This window comes from Artibeus jamaicensis, unplaced genomic scaffold (assembly GCF_021234435.1).
Source record: "Artibeus jamaicensis isolate MK-2021 breed Jamaican fruit bat unplaced genomic scaffold, CSHL_Jam_final contig_1132, whole genome shotgun sequence".
Classification (NCBI taxonomy): Eukaryota; Metazoa; Chordata; class Mammalia; order Chiroptera; family Phyllostomidae; genus Artibeus; species Artibeus jamaicensis.
In genome coordinates this window covers 452,667-474,788 of record NW_026521221.1, presented here as the reverse complement: position 1 = coordinate 474,788, position 22,122 = coordinate 452,667, and the positions used below count along the sequence as shown (strand labels likewise).

Below are 22,122 nucleotides of genomic sequence, written 5' to 3'. Positions count from 1 at the left end.
AAATACCCGTTCTCACCTTCGGCTCCAAACACCAGCTCCCGTGGCCCTCTTCTACAAACACCCAGCGGCCATGCCCTGCTCCCTCCTTCATCAACCTCCTGCTCGCTCCCTGCTCCTCCCTGGCCCTCACACACAGCTTTCTTCTTTCACCAAGAGAACAGAGGCAGTTAGATGAGAACCTCCACGAGCCCCAATCACATCTACCCTCCTACCGATGTCTACGCCCACGTGTTCTGCCTTTTCTCTGACTACAGGTGAAAACCTGTACGGGCAATTGCCTTGCACGGGCAATCCCTCCTCCTGCAAAATCAATCCCAACGCTCCGTGGGTGCCGCGGAACACAAAACCAGCAGTTCTCACTTCACTCCCAATTACGCCTTCCCTTTTCGGGATCTTTCTATCAACAAATAAACATGCACCTACATCTCCCATCCTTAAAAAAATGTGTCTTAGCCCACGTTCCCCACAGTTCAGGATGACTCTCCTTCCCTTCATAACAAAACTCCTTAAAACGAAGGGTTATTTGTGCTTACTTCTTAAACCCATGTACTTCTTAAACCCAAGAAAGAATTTATCCCACCACTCCAGCAGAACTCCCCGAGTCAAGATCACGAGTAACCTCATGTTGTCCAATTCAACCATCAGTTTTGGTTGTCATCAGCTGCATGCGACCCCAAGCCTCCATCCTCCTGGAACCACGAAGACGCCACAGCCTCCTCGTTCTCGGGAGGAGAACCCAAATGCTCGGCCCCCTCCCCTGGTTCCTTCTCTTCTCATCTCATCTCCAGACACTGCAGCACCCAGGGCTCAGAACTTTCTGGCTAATAACTGCCTGGTCGTCTGATGCCTTCTCACGACTTTAAACATCACCTCAGGGCTTGCATCGCTCACATGCGTATCTCCAGCCCAGACCTGGATGCTGAACCCCGGATGCCTTCATCCAGTCGTCCACTTGGCACTTGGTGGTGGGTGTTGAGCCGGGTCTCTTCCATTTGCTTCTCTAGAGTCACCCTCCAAGCTTTGCCTCCCTGTTCTGCCCGAGGAGTGTATGTCTCCCTGGATGGCAGTAACAGGCTTCCCTTGCCTTGTGGCCTGCAGTAGGCTAAGCTCACGGGAAGCCCTGGCAGGAGAATGGAGGAGAAAGGGAGTTAAAGACCAGAGTATTTACTCCCTGTCTCTCTCCCTGTGGAGTCACCGTCACTGGCTAGATCTCCTGACCAAAGGTGACGCCTCCTCTCAGGGTAGACCGCTCTCCGTGAATCTCTCCTTTAGAGTTCCGGCAACGAGGGGTGGTAACCTCTCCGCTGTTACCTGCCCCCGCCACTGTACTATCCCTGTGCTCTCCCTATATCCTACCCACACCCTTGTAAGTGCTTCCTTTGTTAGAACTTTCCTTCTAATTATATTGCATGTGCCATTTATTCCGTAGCTGTGATGAATGCAGAGGTCTAGCTGGCATCTCAATTTTAACACGTTCAAAACCAAGCACCTCCCGTAGTTTTATCCATCTCAAATAATGGCAATCCCCTTCTTCTAGCTGTTGAGGCAAAAAAGCTGGTGTCACACCTGTGCCTGGTTTTATTTTACTCCCCACATTCACAAGACCTATACGAGCAATTCCCCCGGAACAGACCCATAACCCAACCATCTCTCACCACCTCTGCTTCTACCACCCTGGCCACAGCCACCAACAACGCTTGTTTGGGTTGTTGCAATAGCCCAACTGGTCTACCTGCTCCCCCCCATCACCTGTCTTCAGGTTACTCCAGCACAGCAGCAGCCAGAGGGATCCTGTTAAGATATGAATTAGCTACACTACTCTTCTCTATAAAATCCTCCAGTGGCTGCTCATCTCAGAGACTCAAAGCCTTTGAACTTGCTATTCCTTTGCCAGTAACACTCTTCCCACAGATCCTCAGTGCCCACACCCTCCCCTCCCTCAAGCCTTTATTCAAAATGTCATATTCTCAGTAAGACCTTCACTGACCACCCTTTCTAAACTGTAACAGCATCTCCCCATTTTATCTGTATCCTGAGCAATTATCACCATTTAAGATCTACATATTTTTCTTTATTGTGTCCTCCAACCTCTAGAATGTTAACTCCGTGTCACAGGTGTTTTGTTTTGTTTTTGTCCATTCTGTGCATTGCCATATCCTCAGCTTCTAAAACAGTACCTGCAAAGAGTGGGCGCTCAAATAATTGCCAAACAAACCACAACTCGACACCATTCACTCAACTGGCTACAATTAAAAAGGCTACCACTAAGAGTGCTACACACTGGCAGACATCTCCAGTCACAGCTCATCACTTTGGGGAGCAATCTGGAAATACCTACAAAGTCTGCGATGTGCACATCTAACAAACTAGCAACATTTTTTCCTGGGCTGTGTGCTTATTTATACAAACAAGGGCAGTATACTGAAAATGAGAATCACTCCAAGAAGTATGGTCAGCCTCTCGAGAGCATATTCTTAATATTTTATGGCCACAGAATGAACCTCCACCTCTGAAAAGCAAACTGGTATTACTGCTCCACTCCACACGTGTGAAGAAAGCACGGCAGCTCTGTCTTAGGTTTATGCTGTGTGCAAGGAAAATAATAAATCAGTAGCAGAGCAGGGAAGAAATGTATCAAAAGATGTGACCACTGTATGTACCAAGAAACCCACCACAGATAAACAAGCCACTTCAGAAATCAGTAAGCGACGAGAGTACAAAAAAACACCTATGAGACTCAAATCACACCGTTTTAAGTTATAAATAAATGCTAAAATAAATAAGCAAAATCATAAGTTAGTGTACATAACTGCTGGCTTAGATTAGAATTCTCAATCACTTTCAAATATTTATGCAGTATCTTTATTTTCAGTAACAGTTGACATTAAAAAATATGGAAGGCTTCAGGAATCTGCATGTCGTCCTTGTGCAGGGGCCAAGCTGATCTCTCCTCCTCTGGTTGCAACTCCAGTGTGTGTGCTGCTGAAGGGAGCTCTAGGCAGTATCTTTCACTGCCAGATACCGCCGTCGTAGCTGACTGAACAACTGATTCAATTAAGTCCACACGATAATTTTATTGCACTACTTCGGTGCTCCCCATAAATCTTTTAGCAGAACTGATAAAAACTGAAGCTAACAGCACGCATTTCATACTTCTCCAACCTTGAATGAAAGTGCTTTTAAACCTCTAATTGGCCAAAATGCCGGTGACAAGAGAAAAATACTCATCTGACTGGCAGAAAGATGAGTCACCTGCCCCTGAGTTGTCAGTGAGTTGGATGGCATCGGCCAACCTCTACCTAAGCTGGTCACACTGCGTGTCCCACAAAAATGACGGCACCAGACAGAACCTGCTCCTCTGACTCACACTCTAAGTCGCTCCACTTCTCTCTTTTTTTCCAACTAGTCGACTGGGAGAGAATTCATCACTTTTGAGTCTTAGTCTGGTTCAGGCACTCAAAAATATAGGCAGATGGGAAAAAAGGTAGAACTCAGAAGCAACATAAAAGGGGGAAGAGGGAATTCAAAACTGAAAACATTCTTTTCATTTTATTTCACTGCTTCTCATGTGTTAATCCATTACATTTTTTTAACCTGGCAATTTTTTTATTGACGTTATTGTAGATCCACATGCAGTTGTGAGAAAGCATACCGAGAAATCTCATATGCCTGGAGCATGGTCCCCGAGCGTCACATTTTGTGAAACTGGCGTACACCGCCACAACCGGGCACGGACATACCGACACTGGCAGCACCCACCAACCCTATTCAGACTTCCCCAGGTTATCTGCCATCCTTTCTGGACGTATTTAAGTTCCACTCAATATGGTATCACTTGCCTGGGTTTGTGTCCCCACCACCACCATCAAGATAATGACCAGTACCAGGACCACAAGCATCCATACTGTTGCCCTTTTATAGCCACAGTGACCTCCCACCCGCCCTTCCCTAACCCCTGAAAACCACTAATCTGTTCTCCATTCATCCTTCAAATTCCTAAGTCTCACCCAATAGGAAGTAGCCATCTGTACAACCAGCCCTGTCCCATAATTTTCTGTAACTAACTACTCTCCGATTTCGCATTGCTGCACATCACTCAAGGTGAAGTCAATCCTAAAAACACAGCCGGTCATGGAAGGAATGTTTTTCACCCTCTTGAAACAGAAGGCCACGCAAAGCAAAAAAGAAAACTTTTGGTATTCAGGTGCATATGTGTCTAATGTGTGCATATCCACTAATACACACATTCCTGGCTACAAAATAAGGGAAAAAAAGAACATATATTCTAGAAAACCTGTAAAGCTTTTTATAAATCTAAGCACCAATCCATCTGAAATCAAAGAAAACAGGGCTGTTTCTCAGACTGCTCACTTGAGAGGGGCCTAGATCAGCATTTTGTTTTTCATTTCTATGAAGACTTTGATCCACCGCAACCACGACTTCAGACATCTACATCAGTACACAGAAACCCTGACTTCCACTTAAAGAAACGCCATTTCTCCTTGCAAAGCACCAGACACACTGTCCCTTACTTGGATTTAAAATCCAAAGGGCAAACGGTGAATTGCTAGTTACTAAGATGCCGTTGAAAAAGGAACATAAACGTCTAAGCGACTTGCTGCAGCACGGACCAGCACGCGGGCAGCTGGAATGCGTTACCTGCAGAGCTGAGAAGAACGCTGAAATCTGTCCCCCTCTGAGACTCTCCACTTTCATCATCGCCACCCTTGTCGGTGTCTTGATATCGATCCCAGTTAGAGACGATCTTTCTTTTAGAATAATTTCCCTGTTCATCATTCTCCTCTCCATGGGTCTCTGCATCACTGTCATCTTCGACCTGCAATCATTAGAGACAAATCAATAGTCACTGTAAATCTTGACCCGAGTAGTCTCAGCAGTAAAATAAAACCAAAAAAATATATAGCACACAGGGATCACATTAGAAAGCACGTTTACAGACCAAGCTCTTGAGGATATTATATAATATTTCAAGATAACCCCATTACACCAGACTATACTTTTAGGGTAAATTTTCATTGAGCTTTGAGAAGATAATCTGGGCAATTCCTACCTAAAAAATTGTGTGTCACTGGTATCTCCAACCCCTATCCCAGTGTATCCTACTTCAATAGTTGTTTCCTCCTACTGAAATAATCAAAGCTGTAAGAGTCTTAAACTCAGAGGACTTCAGAATAGAAATCAACCCCTTCAATTTACAGATTTTATAAACACTCAATAAAAGTTATATTTTAAGCTTTAAATGGGAACCCTGCTCAGATACATTCGAGAAGTTCCCACACGCAGGAAAATGCAGAATGTGAGAAATTATAAAAATAAAGGGCCTAGTTTTGTCAACAAATAAACTGCAGGGGGAAATATGGTGGAGGAGGAATACAAGACCTGTAAATTAAAAGGGCTTAATGAACATCAGCAGGTGTGATGTCCTTCGCACCCTGATTCAAATACAATTAGAGAAAATCTCTTATGAGACAACCAAAGGAAGGTGAGCAATGACTACATATTTGATTATATTAAAGATGTTATTTTAGACTTCCAGCCAAAATGGAAGCATAGGTAGATACACCTTGTCTCCTTGCACAACCAAAAGGACAACAACAACAACAATAAAACAGAACTGCCAGAAAATCAAACTGTATGGAAGTCCAATATGGAGTTAAGGAAGAAACATTCATCCAAACTGGTAGGAGGGACAAAGACAGGCAACCAGGGCAGAGAGGACTCACAGCAAGGCGGTAGCCGGAGGACCTGTGCAAGGAAGTCAGCGGCTTGCGTACTGAGAGAGGCTGCAGCTGGCAGAGCAGGTGGTCCCACATTTGTATGCAGATAAACCAAGAGGAACAATTGGGGAGCAAGACAGACCACGCAACCCAGCGCTCCAGCACGGGGAAATAAAGCCTCAAACCTCTGACTGAAAACACCTGTGGGGCTGAGGCAGTGGGAGAAACTCCCAGCCTCACAGGAGAGTTCCTTGGAGAGACCCACAGGGTCCTAGAACGTACACAAACCCACCCACCTGGAATCAGCACCAAAGGGCCCAATTTGATTGTGGGTAGCAGAGGAAGGGACTGAAAGCCAGCCGAGAGCCCAGTAAGCAGCATTGTTCCCTTTTGGACCCCTACCCCACAATTAGCGTCATAACACAGCCCTGCCCTGGTGAACACCTGAGGCTCCGCCCATTACTACGTAAAAGACACACCAAGACAAAAAAAAAAGACCCAAATGAAAGAACAGATAAGAGCTCCAGAAAAAATACAATTAAGTGATAAAGAGACAGCCAACCTATTAGATGCACAGTTCAAAACACTGGTAATCATGATGCAGAATTGGTCAAGTACAGTGGCAAAAATAGAGGAAAAAATGAAGACTATACAAAGCGAAATAAAGGAAAATGTACAGGAACCTACAGGAAAGGGAAGAAAACCAGGACTCAACAGTTTGGACCAGAAGGAAGAAAGAAACATTCAACCAGATCAGAATAAAGAAACAAGAATTCAAAAACATGAGGAGAGGCTTAGGAACCTCTGGGACAACTTTAAATGTTCCAACATGTAAATCATAAGGGTGCCAGAAGGAGAAGAGGAAAACCAAGAAGTTGAAAATTTATTTGAATAAATAATGAAGGAGAACTTCCCCAATCTGGCAACGGAAATAGACTTTCAGGAAGGCCAGGGAACCCAGAGAGTCCCAAAGAAGTTGGACCCAATGAGGAACACACCAAGGTACATCATAATTACACTAGCTAAGATAAAAATGAAGGAGAGAATCCTAGAAGCAGCAAGAGATAAAGAGCCATTAACCTACAAAGGAGTTCCCATCAGACTATCAGCTGATGTCTCAAAGAAACCTTGCAGGCAAGAAGGGGATGGAAAGAAGTATTCCAAGTCATGCAGGGCAAGGACCTACCTCCAAGATTGCTCTATCCAGCAAAACTATCCTTTAGAATGGAAGGGCAGATAAAGTGCTTCCCAGATAAGGTCAAGTTAAAGGAGTTCATCATCACCAAGCCCTTATTATATGAAATGTTAAAGAGACTTATCTAAGGAAAAGAAGATTAAAAACTATGAACAATAAAATGACAACAAACTTACAACTATCAACAACTGAACCTAAAAAAAAACAAAGTAAGCAAACAACTAGAACAGGAACAGAATCACAGAAATAGAGATCACATGGAGGGTTATCAGTGGAGAGGGGGGAAAAGATGCAGGGAATAAGAAGCATAAATGGTAGGTAGAAGACAGACAGGGGGATGTTAAGCATTAGGATAGGAAATGGAGAAGCCAAAAAACCTATATGTACCACCCATGGACATGAACTAAGGGGGGTAATGTGGGTGGGTGCAGGGTGGAGGGGATTAAGGGGAGGAAACAAATGGGACAACTGTAACAGTATAGTCAATAAATTTTTTTTAAAAAAAGATCACTCTCAGCCCTCAAATATCATCATAAACCTTCCTGGCAGCATTAAAAAAAAAAAAAGGCAATCTATAACCTAGGCCATTACAACGATTGCCTGAACCCTGGAGGTTTCCTGCTATTACCAAAAGTTTCTCAGAAAGAAAAGATGCTAGCAGAGGAAAGGCAGCATGTAACTGAATGAGATCTGCCATTTAAATAACAAACACCAGGAACATTCTAAAGAAAACAGCTTTGTAACTAATGAGACATGGGGGTTAGAACGAGAGCTGAAACTACTAGAAAGGTTTAATCTGGAAAATCTACTATTCTTTTGTTGGCCCACTGGGTAGTCAGAGTTTAGAGAGACTTCCCCAGTTAGTTCAAAATTTCTAACATAGCTATAACACGTGGCAAAAATGTAAACCTGAGCAAACTAACGAGCTTGACGTGAAAGAGGGCTATGATCTGAGACACCTGAGGAACTGTTAAGGAAAGACAAGCACGGACATGGGAGACAGGAGACCTAAACTCCTGCCATCATCGCCATTTAATGCTTACAGACTTTATAATAGGCTGGGCTTTGCAGAGCTGAATGACTCACACTAATCCCCAACTTAGAAATATCACTGAACAAGGGTCTCATTATCCCTACCAACAGCAGAAACGAGGACAGTTTCCAAACAAGAACAGCAGCTATCACAAGAGGGCAGTAAGAAGTAATGAAGTTTAGAAGACACTTGATATAACTTGGAGAAAAGTGTACCATAAAAACACCTAACCGTTTTATGTTTGGGTCATTCTGCAAAGAGCTGAGACAAAATGAAATATGCAATCTGAGATGAACAGAAAGAACAGATTAACAAAATACTGATGAAAGCTATGAATGCAGGGATGGGCAAAAGTAGGTTTACAGTTGTTTGTATGAAAAAACACATAATATAAGAATAAACTCTGTTTCACATACTCACAACTGTAAACCTACTTTTGCCCACCCCTACATACACACAGTATTATTATATTAACATCATCATTCTGAAATTTGTCTGGTATATACTAAAAACTACAAGACACTGATGAAAGAAATTAAAGAATACACAAAAGAAAAGATTCTGCGCTCATTTACTGGAAGAGTTAATATTGTTTAAATGTCCCTATTGCCCAAAGCAATGTACAGATTCAGTACAATCCCTACCAAAATTCCAAAGGCATTTTTCACAGAAATAGAACAAACCATCTACGAATAGAACCAATTTGCACGGAACCACAAAAAGACCCCAAATAGCCAAAGCAATCTTAAGAAAAATATCAAACTATATTACAAAGCTCTAGTAATCAAAACAGTGATAATAACTGTCATAAGAACAGACACATAAATCAATGGAATGGAATAAAGAGCCCAGAAATAAACACACACATTTATTTACGTGTCAACTAATTTATGACAAAGAAACCAAGAACACTCTTTCAGACGAGATCGGGTGTGTTCCGGGTGGTATGGCCGTAGACAAGAACAGTCTTTCTATGGTGCTAAGAAAACTGAAAGCACACCATACACAAAAATCAACTCAGATTGAGTAAAAAACCTGAAACCACAAAACTCCTGGAAAACACATAGCTCATAAGCTCCTTGACATCGGTTTTGGCAATGATGTTTTGGATTTGACACAAAAAGCCAAGGCAACAAAAGCAAAAATCAACAAGTGGGACTAGATCAACTATTCGATGAAAAGCTGCTGCACACAAAGGAAACCAACTGAATGGAAAATGTACCGAATGGGAGAAAATACCTGCAGGTCATATACCCGATACGGCCTCTCCTCTCGTGCACGAGTTTAACAGCAGTTCTGTGAAACAGTGTGTGCGTGATTACCTCCCACGTGTTAGGGGCCCAGCAGCTCAGAGGAGGTGGGAGGGAGCAGCCTGCACTGGCCCGAGGAGGTGACCCCACACTGGCACTCAACACACAGAAACAAATGAGCAAAACTGGACACGGGAAACAAGGCTCACGTAACGAAAGCTATAAGTACGTGCTTGCTCCTCTTTCTTCTCACAGTCTTTAAAAGATATAAACTTGCGTAAGGTAAGAATCACAACAATGTATTGCTGGTTCTATAATGTGTAAATCTGTATGATACCATGGGAGGGGGAAGGGAACAGTCTATGTAGGAGTCATGTTTCTCTATCTCATTGGGATTAAGTTATTATAAATCTAAAGCAGATTCTGGTAAGTTAAAATGTATATGGTACATTTTATACATTTATATAGAGCATTAAAGTATTACATTAAAAATATTCACTTCACGTAAAAGAAAGCAGCAAAGGAGAGATAGAGGAACAAAATTCACATGAGACAGAAAACAAAAGGTAAGAGAGCAGACAAATATTTGATTGTATCAATAACAACAAATGTGAATAGACTGAACAATTCTATCAGAAGGCAAAAACTAGCAGAATAAACATTTTTAAATACAACTTAGGCTGTCTAAGGAGACACAAAGATAGAAATATCACTAAAGTACAGATGGAAAAAATTAAATGCCAATAGTATGCAAAAGAGAGCTGTACTGACTACACAAATATCAGGAAGAACAGACTTTAAGGCAAAATTGTTGTGAGATAAAGGACATTATACAAGGACCAAAGGGTCAATATATCAGAAAGATACCACTATGAACATACAAACACACCCTAACAATAAATAGCACACAGCACATGAAGCAAAGGCTGACAGAACTGAAGGGTGAAACAGTGTAACCGTGATAGTTGGAGACTTCAACACCCCACCTGTAATAATGGATAAGGCAACTAGACAAAAGGTACTGTCTGCACAACAGAACCAATAGAAAGACTTATTCACTGAGGCTGTGGTCCTATTTAATGTACAACTATAATTAACACCAACTTACAACCTGCTGAATTTAACTGGCTGGCCTATGAAAAGTATGTTTGGCAACATTCTCTTTAAAATATCCCGTATTTTAAATGGGCAGGGGCAGGGGAGGTAAGGCGACTGAAAGGTGATGTAAAAAAAAATACAACAGAGTAAATAATAAATAAAATATCCTCTATCTTTTCATTCAAAAAAAAGCAATAGTCTGCCAAGCAAATATTTAAAAGATGATCTTTAGCTTCCGGCCAAGATAGAGGTATAGGTAGACACACTGTGCCTCCTCATACAACCAAAATTAAGGACAACAAAAATTTAGAAAAAAAAACCCCAGAACTGACACAAAATGGAACTGTACAGAAGTCCAACAACCATTCATCCACACAGTAAGAGGGGCAGAGTCGGCGGCTGGGGGAGAGGGATCGTGGCAGGAAAAAATGGTGGCTGGCGACCCAGGCATGCAGGCAGTGGTAGGCAGACCCCGGGCACAGGGTGGCAACAAGCAGACCCAGTGAGGCGCACAAGGCGACTGGCTGACCACAGTCACACATTGATGAACAGATAAACCAGGCGAAAACAGGCAGTGAGACAGACCTCGCAACCCAGGGCTCCAGCAACGGGAAATAAAACCTGAAAGCACTAACTGAAAACACTTGTGGGGGTTGAGGTGCCTGGAGAGATTCCCAGCGTCACAGGAGAGTTTGTTGGAGAGACCCACAGGGTCCTAGAACGTACACAAGCCCACCCACCCAGAACCAGCACCAGAAGGGCCCCATTTGCTTGTGGAAGGGGCAGAAGGGACTGAAATCCGAGAGAGAGCAGAAACAAACGCCATTGTTCCCTCTCTGACCCCTCCCTCCACATACAGTGTCACAACCCAGCAACTGAGGTTGCCCCACCCTGGTGAACACCTGAGGCTCCTCTGCTCACACATAATAGGGGCAACCAGACCAAAAAAAAAAAAAAAAGTGGCTCAAATGGAAGAATAGCTCAAAGCCCCAGAGCCAATACATCTAAGCAAACGAGATAACCAACCGATCAGATGCACAGTTCAAAGCACTGGCGATCAGGATGCTCACAGAATTGGTTGATTTTGGTCGCAAATTAGATGAAAAAATAAAGGCTACACTAAGTGAAATAAAGAAAAATGCACAGGGAACCAATAGTGATGGGAAGAAAACTGGGACTCGAATTAATGGAGTGGACCAGAAAGACGAAAGAAAGAAACAACCAAACAGAAAAGAATGAAGAAACAAGAATTCAAAAACATGAGGAGAGGCTTAGGAACCTCTGGGACATCTTTAAATGTTCCAACATCTGAATTATAGGGGTACCAGAAGGGGAAGAGGAAGAGCAACAAATGGAAAACAAATAATAAAGGAGAACTTCCTAAATCTGACAAAGGAAATAGACTCCCAAGAGGTCCAGGAAGCTCAGAGTCCCAGAGAAGGTGGACGCAAGGAGGAACACACCAAGGCACATCATAATTACATTAGCCAAGATTAAAGTGAAGGAGAGAATCTTAGAAGCAGTAAAAGAAGACAGTTACCTACAAAGGAGTGCCCATAAGACTATCAGCTGATTTCTCAAAAGAGACATTACAGGCAAAGAAGGGGCTGGAAAGAAGTATTCCAAGTCATGAAAGGCAAGGACCTACATCCAAGATTGCTCTCTCCAGCAAAGCTTTCATTTAGAATGGAAGGGCAGATAAAGCACTTCTCAGATAAGGTGAAGTTCACGGAGTTCATCATCACCAAGCCCTTATTATATGAAATGTTAAAGGGACTTATCTAAGAAAAAGAAGATAAAAAATATAAATAGTAAAAAGACAGCAAACTCACAGTTATTAACAACCACACCTAAAACAAAAGCAAACTAAGCTAACAGGTAGAACAGGAACAGAACCACAGAAATGAAGATCACATGGAGGGTTAGCAACAGGGGAGTGGAAGGAGGAGAAGGGGGGAGAAGGTACAGAAAATAAGTAGCATAGATGATAGGTAGAAAATAGACAGGGGGAGGGTAAGAGTAGTGTGGGAAATATAGAATCTAAAGAACTTATGACACATGAACATGAATTAAAGGGGGGAATGTGGGGGGGGTGTGGAGGGTGGAGGGGAATGAAGGGGGGAAATGGGACAACTGTAATAGCATAATCAATAAAATATATTTTAGGACAAGCAGAAAAAAAAAAACAAAAACAAAGACACTGAAATAGAGAAAATATATTTTAGGCCCTGGCTGGTGTAGCTCAGTGGATTAAGCGTGGGCCTGGGAACCAAGCAACCATGGTTCGATTCCCAGTCAGGGCACATGCCTGGGTTGCAGGCCAGTTCCCATCAGGGGACTCACAAGGGGCAACCATACATTGATATTTCTCTCCCTCTCTCCTTCCCTTCCCTTCCAAAGATAAATAAATAAAATCTTAAAATATATATATATATTTTTTAAAGATGATCTTTATTATGTAGAGCCCTCAGATAAGCCAGCAGATGTCGGAAGTTACTAATAATACGTAACATCAGACAACAGATCCCATTCACAGCCTTTGTACTCAGGAACCTAGTTTTTGAAGGGTTCGCTTTGCTCTGGAGCCAAGGGGTGTAGAAAAGGCTTTCCTGCTTTGAACCTAGTAAGGAGGCTGGAAACACTCGCACAGTTTTCAACAACCTCCCGTGTTCCTCACAAAAGGCAGCAATCTCGTGGCAGAGGGAAACGAGCGGGATGGCAAGGTGGGAGGGAGACGGCAAGTCACCAAGTCACCGGAAGTGAACTTCAGCTGACGCCAAACACATCCAACCAAAACTGTTACAATGCGTGTAACCTGGAAATTACATTAACTGGCTCTACTTTAAAATTTTTTAATGTTATCAAGCTTTAAAATGTATTATTAATTATCCAATTGCTTTTACATTTACAGACCATTTTTTTATCTTACATAATCATTTGGGTCATAAGCAGCAACAGTTGCTTCTCTATTAAAAAATTATCTTTTTAACAACAGAAAAATTCATAAAGCATTATGATTAAAGAGTTCATTGGCAGCTTTGGTATCACAAAAACATTCCAGCAAAAATAGCTCTACATATTATTTCAAGAAGCTACATTTCAATTAAAAAATTAATAAAAATAGCCCTGGCTGGTGTGGCTCAGTGGATTGAGCACGGGCCTGTGAAGCAAGAGGTCGCTGGTTCAATTCCCAGTCAGGGCACATGCCTGGGTTGCAGGCCAGTTCCCAGCAGGGGACACATGAGAGGCAACCACACATTGATGTTTCTCTCCCACTCTTTCTCCTTCCCTTCCCCTCTCTCTAAAAATAAATACATTTTTAAAAAATAAAAATATACATACTATTACACAGTGTACAGGTATACATAGTACATAGCATGTTTCCATCTGTCACTGTGTATTAAATAACATGCACATTAGAGCAGGATCATATGTGCACAAAGAGCAAATGCAACATATGGATATATATAAATTACCTAGTGAACCCAGAACAGTGTACACTGAGCTCCAAAATACCGCGGCCATCAAGAATGGGGAGAAGCGATGCAGACTATACTCGAGTTTCACTGACAACTCCTTTTCCTGTCCCTCCCTGTGACAAGGGCGAGAAGAGGGCGCAAAGGGAACTGAGAACAGAGAAAACGGGCCCCAATCCTCCAAGCGGCTGATCAGCGACACTTCTCACAGGCCTCTCCACTCATCCCGAACCCTTACACTGTATCTTTCTCCAAGTCCTTGTATCTCTCCCAGGTGGGTAATCTTGTTTCAGAGAGTTGGCTAAAAATAGGTGGCAGAGAAAGGTAATTACCACTTGCCGGCAGCCCACGCAAGGGCTGGACATACCATAAAGACCTTCACAGTTCTATGCTTCCGTGACTTAAGGGTGGCCTGGGAAATTAAACTGCAATAATTGCACTAGTTGAGATTTAAAATATACTTCCTGGAAGTCCTTTTACATGGAGTCCTTGTGGGAAAGAAGGGGAGAATAGCAATAGAATCAGGTTCATTTCACCTGCTTTACAACTTGAACATCATGCAAGAATGCAGGCTAAAACAGGTTTAAAACTACCAAGTTAATCAACCTTGTGAGTAAAATTCTAATACAAACTAAGTTAATGTCAACAATGTTTGTAGTGAAGAAGGAACCATAATTAAGACAATTTGATTCTTGGTGTAGTTATGATCTAAAAGATTGTGTTTCACTGTGTTCATCTTTTGACTATAGAGACATACACAATAACGAAAGATACGAAGAGGCCTTCAAGTATAAACTTTCATTGTTAAATAATTTAACTGAAAGATTTTATCTTTTTTAGATTATTTTTTATTTATTATGCTATTAGAGTTGTCCTAGTTTTTCCCCCTATGCCAACCTCCACCCAGCAACACGCCCCCCTCAGGCCATCCCCTCACCATTGTTCATGTCTGTGGGTCATGCGTATACATCCTTTGGCTACTGCATTTCCTATACTGTACTTTACCTCCCCTGGCTATTCCATAACTACCTATTTGTATTTTCTAATCCCCTCACCTGTTCACCCTTTTCCCCACATCCCCCTCCAATCTGACAACCATCAAAACACTGTATCCATGATTGTCTCTGTTCTTCTTTTTTGCTTAGTTTGTTTTTTAGATTTAGTTGTTGATAGATATGTATTTATTGCCATTTTATTGTTCATAGTTCTCATCTTCTTTTTCTTAAGTAAGTCCCTTTAACATTTCATATAATAATGTTTTGGTGGTGATGAACTCCTTTAGTTTTTGGGGTTTTTTTTTCTTGTCTGGGAAGCCTCTTATATGGCCTTCAATTTGAAATGGTATCTTTGCTGAATACAGCAATCTTGGCTGTAGGTTCCTGCTTTTCATGACTTGGAATATTTCTTGCCAATCACTTCTAGTCTGCAAAGTTTCTTTTGAGAAGTCAGCTGACAGTCTAATGGGGACTCCCTTGTATGTAACTAACTTTTCTCTTGCTGCTTTGAAGATCCTCTCTTTATCTTTAACCTTTGCCACTTTAATTATGATGTGTCTTGGTGCATTCCTCTTTGGGTCCAACTTGATGGGGACTCTGTGCTTCCTGGACTTGCATGTCTAAATTAGATAAGTTTTCTTTCACTATTTTTTCAAATAGATTTCCAATTTCTTGCTCTTTCTCTTCTCCTCCTGCCACCACTATGATGCAAATGTTGGACCTCTTGACTCGTCCCACAGGCTGCTTACACTGTCCCCTTTTTGTTTGTTTGTTTCTTCTTCTCCTTGTGCTGATTGGTTGTTTTTTGAGTCCTTACGTTCCAAATCATTGAGTTGATTCGCAGCATCATCACTCACTCTACTGTTGTTTCTCCTTTCATTTCAATTAGTGTAACCTAGTTAGTCTGCTAACTTGGGTCTTTTTTATGCTGTTGAGGTCCTTGCTAAGTTCCATAAACATCCTTATAACCAGAGTTTTGAACTCTGCATCTGATAGATTGCTTATTACCATTGTCTTTAGTTCTTTTTCTGGAGTTTATTCTGTTCTCCCGTTTGGCTCATGTTTCTTTGGCTCCTCGTTTTGGCAGCCTCCCTGTGTTTGTTTCGATGTATTAGGTAGAGCTGCTATGACTCCCTGTCTTGGTACCTTGGCCTGATGTGGTAGGTGTGTCCTGTAGAGCCCAGTGGCACAGCCTCCCCTGTCACCCAAAGGTACTGGGGACTTAGCTTCTTGGCACTGGAAACTCGGGCTAGGGGGCCTGCTATGGGGCTGGGACTCCTCGCTCCCGAATTTTCAACCATCACACGTGGATGTGGGACCAACCTGTTCTGAATTTGCCCCTTCTACCAGTCTGGATGGATGTAGTTTCTTTAATTACGTAGTCATCAGACTTCCATTCAACTTGATTTCTGATGGTTCTGAATGATGATAATTCTATATTTTTGTTCTAATTTTCACATGGTTGTGCAAGGGAGCAAGTCATGTTTACCTAGGCTACCCTCTTGACTAGAAGTTCGGATTTTATATACACAAAAATAATCAGCATTTACAGGAAGGCTGCATGCCTGGGTACAAAACCTGCTCTCCCCAAACACAGCCACCGATAGTTAATTACTCTTCTTCCCAAGGGGCACATGACAGTTCAGGGGCACCGCCCTCTGTTCCTTCTTCCCTGGGACTGCACTGCATAGGCTAATGCTGGAAGGGGCCGGATTTTCTTCTGACTCTGTCTCAGTTAGATCTTCACCTCTTTGCCACCAGCACAGGGCTGGTTTAATTGGTTACTGAGGTTTTAATGTCATCCCTTCCATTTTCCAGAAAAACCACAGACTCCTAAATATCCGTTTATCTAGCCAACTTTAAGACTCTCCCCAAACCCTGAAGTCACCAGAAAAAGGGAACTTAATTAACAGGTAAAGAATTAGGAACTAGAGCCCTGGCCTATGGCTCAGTTGGTTGGAGTGTCGTCCCATGCACCAAAAGGTTGCAGGTTCGACCCCTGGTCAGGGTGTGTACAGGAGGCAGCCAATCGGTTTCCCTTTAATATCAATGTGTGTGTCTTCTCTCTCCCTTCTTCTCTCACCTCCCTCCCTCTCTAAAAGCAATAAAAACATATCCCTGGATGAGGATTAAAAATATTATGGAACTAGAAGGAACCTGGGCAGTCCTGGCCCAGCCCTCAGCCTTCAAGCAAAATCACTGTGTGCAGGACCCACACTGGGCCGGCCTGCTCCACACTGGTGTCTGTGACTGCATTCTCTACCCAGAGAGACCACACTGCTTCCTCTATAGGCACAAACTTCCGAATCCTTAATCATTATCATTGTTTGTTCTAAATTTCCGAATTGCCCCATGACCTTTGTTGGTGATCATAATGAAAATGGACTCAGCAGATGCAACTTGGCCAGGACAGCCTCCCTACCACAGATCTTGAAAATAGGCACCTTTACAGTCCATTCTAAAGGCACATTTCTTTCTTTAAATATAACTCTACGTGGCACTGAGACTTCCTCCTGCCTAGCCTACAACACACCCAAAGAGGACCACTTTTGTTCCTCAACCACGCAACCGCCAACAGTCCTTCAACAAGCATTTCTCAAGTCGTTCCTGAGTGCCAGGCACCAGGTCCGGCAGTGGAGATAGAAAAACAAACAGGACAAGGTCGCCGGCCTTCAGGGCCCACAGGCCTGTGAGGAAATCAGAAAAGTGAACGCGTACTTAAAGCAGTGTGGTATGTGCTATGATAAAGCATTCATAAGACATTATGGGAGCAGAGAAATAGCACCAGCAATGGGAGTCTTCAGGGCCAGCCTGTGAGTGGGCGAGGAAGAGGAAGGAGGCTTGAGGGGACAGTGTCATTCAGCTCCAGCCATGGACACGTGGCCTGCGATGAGTTTAGTGAAAGCAACTGTCACCATCTCCTGCTGGAAGGTGGTTCCCAAGCTCAGAGAGACTGAGCAAAGAACATGCTTCTGACCAAGGGATAGCAGTTGTTCAAAACGAAACCCAGGGAAGTCAGTAATGGGAGAGTTTGAGGAAAGAAAACCATGTACCGGGATTCTGGGAAGATGGTGGCAGTAGTGGCGCGGCATTTCAGTCCCCACCCCCATAAACACTGACCAGAACAAGTGAGACCGCAAAAGCAAAACTCCACAGAAAACATCCACAAAACCCAGGAGGCAAGTATCCCCACCAAGGCCCAAATCTGAGCAGGAAGGAGCAAATCACCCACAGTCACAAGATCTGCATGGCACCAGTGCCATGAGAGGAGGCGGAAGGAAGCACCGGGGCCCCTGAGAGACCCGAGCAGCCCACAATAAACAGCAGGTACTCACTAGAAACCTTCTACTTGGGCAGGCCCATTGAGAACAGCAGCTAAAAATACTGGATCTCGGACTCTCTGGTAGCTGGTGAGTTCAAGTTCACAGAAAAGACTGAAGGGACCCTATAAAGTCCCAAAAGTAACTGGGCAAAGCTCATTTGCAAGACGAAACTTGACTTCAAAGAGAAACTTCCGGGGGTAGAATCTAAATTGAGCAGAACAGGGACAAAAAAAAGGATAGGGAAACGAGGACCAGGTGCAGTGAGGGGCATGGGGGAGGCAGGGGCATTGGAGATTGGAGACGGTCCGCGTTTTTGCACTCCAAAGTAACAGCAGAGGGCGCTCCAGAGCTATGGACTCTCACAAGCTATCCATAAGCATGTCCCTCGGTTAAAAGTTTGGGAAAATTGACTTCGCATGAAAATCAGGAACAACAAAGGGTCAAGGTCAAACCCCATACTGGGCTGCTATAAAGACAAAGATATCAGCTCAGTGGATTGAGTGCGGGCCTGCGAACCAGACAATCGCGGTTCGATTCCCAGTCAGGGCACATGCCAGGGTTGCAGGCAGGTTCCCTGCAGGCCAGTTCCCAGCAGGGGACGCACGAAAGGCAACCATACATTGATATTTCTCTCCCTCTCTCCTTCCCTTCCCCTCTAAAGATAAATAAATAAAATCACAAAAAAACCAAAAAAACAAAAACAAAAACAAAAAAAGACAAAGATATCATAAGGATAGGAGCATTTTCATAATTTCACAAAGCATCCAAAAATGTTTTATTAAAATACAATTCTACTGTTCTAAGTATATAACTAGAAATTCTACCCTCAGTCTGTAGGGGGAAATGATTAAAAAAAAAAAACTGTCCAGTCTCCATCTTGTTCAGAGACATCAGCCCATGGGAGGGAGAGAGGGAGAGGGAAAGATGGAAAGAATCTAAAAACAGAAAACAAAAATGTAAACCAAGCCACGGAACAGTTCTTCAATGACCCAGCTCACAGGGCCGTTCACTCCACCCCTTCCCTTCTCCAAGTTCTTATCTCTTTTTCATAGGTGTTACTTTGCATCTGAGAGTTTCATAAATACAAGAGGGATGAAAAGGTAATTACCAGGTGTTAGCAGAATCAAGAACGTAGCACCTACAGCTCCCCTCTCCATTCCCAGCTCCTCAGGGGCTCTTTACGTTTCCTTCAAACAATACTCCCAGATCCGACAGCAACAGACAGCAACCACCAGGCTTCACAAAACTGGAGGCAATTTTCTATTTCCTAGATTCTTTATCAGAAGAACTTACGTAAAAAACTCTTCCTCATAAAGAGAGCCACTGAGATAGACTCTGATAGTTACGTATTTCTCTCACATGCTCAGTTCTCCCCTTACCATTACTGCAAGCGGCAGTCTCTCTGCTCCCACAAGTATCCCCCTTTTCATCCAAACTACACTTCGGTCAAAAGTATCTCAGCAGTATTTATCTCCTGCACTGAAAAACGTAACCCAAATCTTTCACAAAACCTGTGAGCCCCGCTCTTAGCTCCACCCAAGTGTCTCTGTGTGCTTCGATGCCACCGAGCACACAAGAGGGAAGAAACAACTGAAATATTGGGTTGGCCGAAAAGTCTATATGGTTTTTTCCGGAAAACAGAAGACACATTTTTCATGTTAACCAAAAATGTTATTGATTTGGATGTTTTGAGTATACCAGCTATCTCCTGCTGTTGGCTTCTAGTAGGTGCAGGCCAGCGGTGCTGCTAAACATCTTCCAATTCACAGCACAGCCCCACAGCAAAGAATTATTGGGCCAAACTGTCCATAGTACCAAGAAACTTCACAAACTGCTTCTGACACATTCAGTCAGTCACAGCACCTTCTCCATACACTGCACAAATCCTTTTTTGCATTTCAATTGCATCTTTACCTTTCTTGAAATAATAAAGCACAATACGCCAAAAATGTTGCATATCTTCTTCCATCTTCAATATTAAAATGGCTTGCCCCAAATTCACCAATTTTTTATGTTTTTTTTAATGCACACTGACATGACAGCTGGCACAATATAGTCTAACAAAATTGTTTTGAATGAAGTTAAAGACAACTAAGTGCTACGCTACCACAGACATCATGCAGAAAAAACTAGATGAACTTTTTAGCCAACCCAATACATAGAGAATTCCTTCCTGTGCTGAGCTAGTCCATTTTACAACTGCGTAGGTATTCTGACAAAGACAAAAGGTTTGTTTCTTCTTTATACACAAGTTCTAAACCATTGCTGTCTAAATCATTTCTTGGGCTTATAAAAATAATATGATTTTCCAAGTGTCTTTTCACCTGCCATGAACCCCGCCAGCCTAGATTCACCCCTTCAGTCCACACACTAACTACTCATCAGAGAGCCTAGAACAGAGTGCTCCACTCCCCCTGCAAAATGAGACAGCAAAGTAACCACCAGCACGTGCCATTTTAAACAGCATGGAGAGCTCGTCTTTGTTCCAATAAAGTTAAACAGCTTCTTCAAAGATGTCCTTTATCATCAGCTATTCTGAAACATTTATCAGTTAAGACTTTTCATGCAATGTTCCTTTTTCCATGTGGCTAACAACTCTAGTCAGATGCCAATGACAAGGTGATTTCAGCAAGCCTCATTCAGCGATTCCAAAAGGATTGAAAATTCTGCTGCCTGGCAACTACTGAATGCAATGAAGGAAATGCAATGTCATGCACGGTCCTTTTGCAAGCTATCGTACTTTATCTACTGCACCCACAGGTTCACTGAACTATTTTTTGTGAAGTCATCTACGCTTTTCCATGCTTTGAAATAAAAATTTTACTGCTAGAGAACATCCTTTTCTACCTTCAGAAGAGACCTTCTTACCAATACCTTTACAAACCTGCTCCAAAATACTAATCTGAGGAGGCAAATTGGAAATTTGTTTGAAACAATACTCTCTCTCTTAAAGCATCCTTGTAGATATCCGGTTTAAGCCCAAAGGCTTTAGAGATGAAATGAGGTTCAGAAAAAGAACCTGGCCAAGGTCTTTGCAACAAAGGAAGAATGAAAATCTGCCTAAAATACAATTCAGTGTTTTTGCAAATGAGCCTCTTCATTGAGCAAAATCTTAGTAAATAAATCATTTTCTCTAATGTTTTAAGTCTCTTAGTTTCTAAAGCCTTCGTGAAGTTTCCACTCAAAACCACTGGCTACCAGTAGAGAAAAACAACCAGACCATTAAGGGGCAGGAGAGATGTGGCAAGCCAGCGACTGATGAGTCAAGAATTCCCTTCTGAGCTGCAAAACAGCCCTTCTCCAGAGCATATTCTCAACCCATTGAGATTTTGCATCCTGGCAACTGCAGTCATTTTGAATCAAATAAACTCTTAACAAGACTTAAAAGAAAAGAATCATCATCTGATACGTGCGACAACCTTCCCTACATCAGTGATACTATTTTGCGTTCTCTCAAAACTCATTCTCATTCAATTACCTTATTTAACTTCGAGGGAGTCCTAGTCCATATCCTCACTCCAAAATCTTACCAACCATACAAGAAAACAAATCTGACCCCAAAACTTATTCCCTGCAACCAACTGACCCAAACCATCAAAAACAGAAAGGTTCATTGTATGGGGAAATGGCTTGATAGTTGGAAGTCACTAACAGAAGAAATAAATATGACCAGAAATCAAGGGGATGGGGACACACAGAATCAGTGACAATAAGAAAAAAAACATACAATTAAACAAGGGAATTAATGAGTATTTTTGCAAAAACTGTTGAAAGTACATCAGAGCAAACGAAAACAGATGATATCCCATAACAAAGTAGTAAAATGTGGAAAAAAGGAAACTATGCCAAACAGGTGTCAGTTTTCATCTATCCTTGTTAATTACAGAATTGAGGCCACCATCTGTAGAACGCACTTCTCACCCCACCTCACAGATCAGGGGGACCACAGGTCTGTTTGTCTGCCCTCTCGTTACTGACTGGTAGAAGCTGCAGCTGCACAGCTACAAACTCGTC

The 22,122-nt window shown here is 42.6% G+C and overlaps 1 protein-coding gene and 1 non-coding gene across 2 annotated transcripts in view; both read right to left on the bottom strand.

The window, feature by feature from the left end:
* The window catches only part of AVEN (apoptosis and caspase activation inhibitor), a 175,334-nt gene that overhangs the window by 131,887 nt on the left and 21,325 nt on the right, over positions 1–22,122 (bottom strand). The window contains exon 2 of the mRNA XM_037133160.2: positions 4,660–4,837. Within this exon, the coding sequence (XP_036989055.2) occupies positions 4,660–4,837 (178 nt within the window). The remainder of the gene's footprint in view (positions 1–4,659; positions 4,838–22,122) is intronic.
* Positions 2,888–2,995, bottom strand: LOC119040282 (U6 spliceosomal RNA). The gene has a single exon (XR_005080818.2). It is a non-coding gene; the product is annotated as a U6 spliceosomal RNA (small nuclear RNA).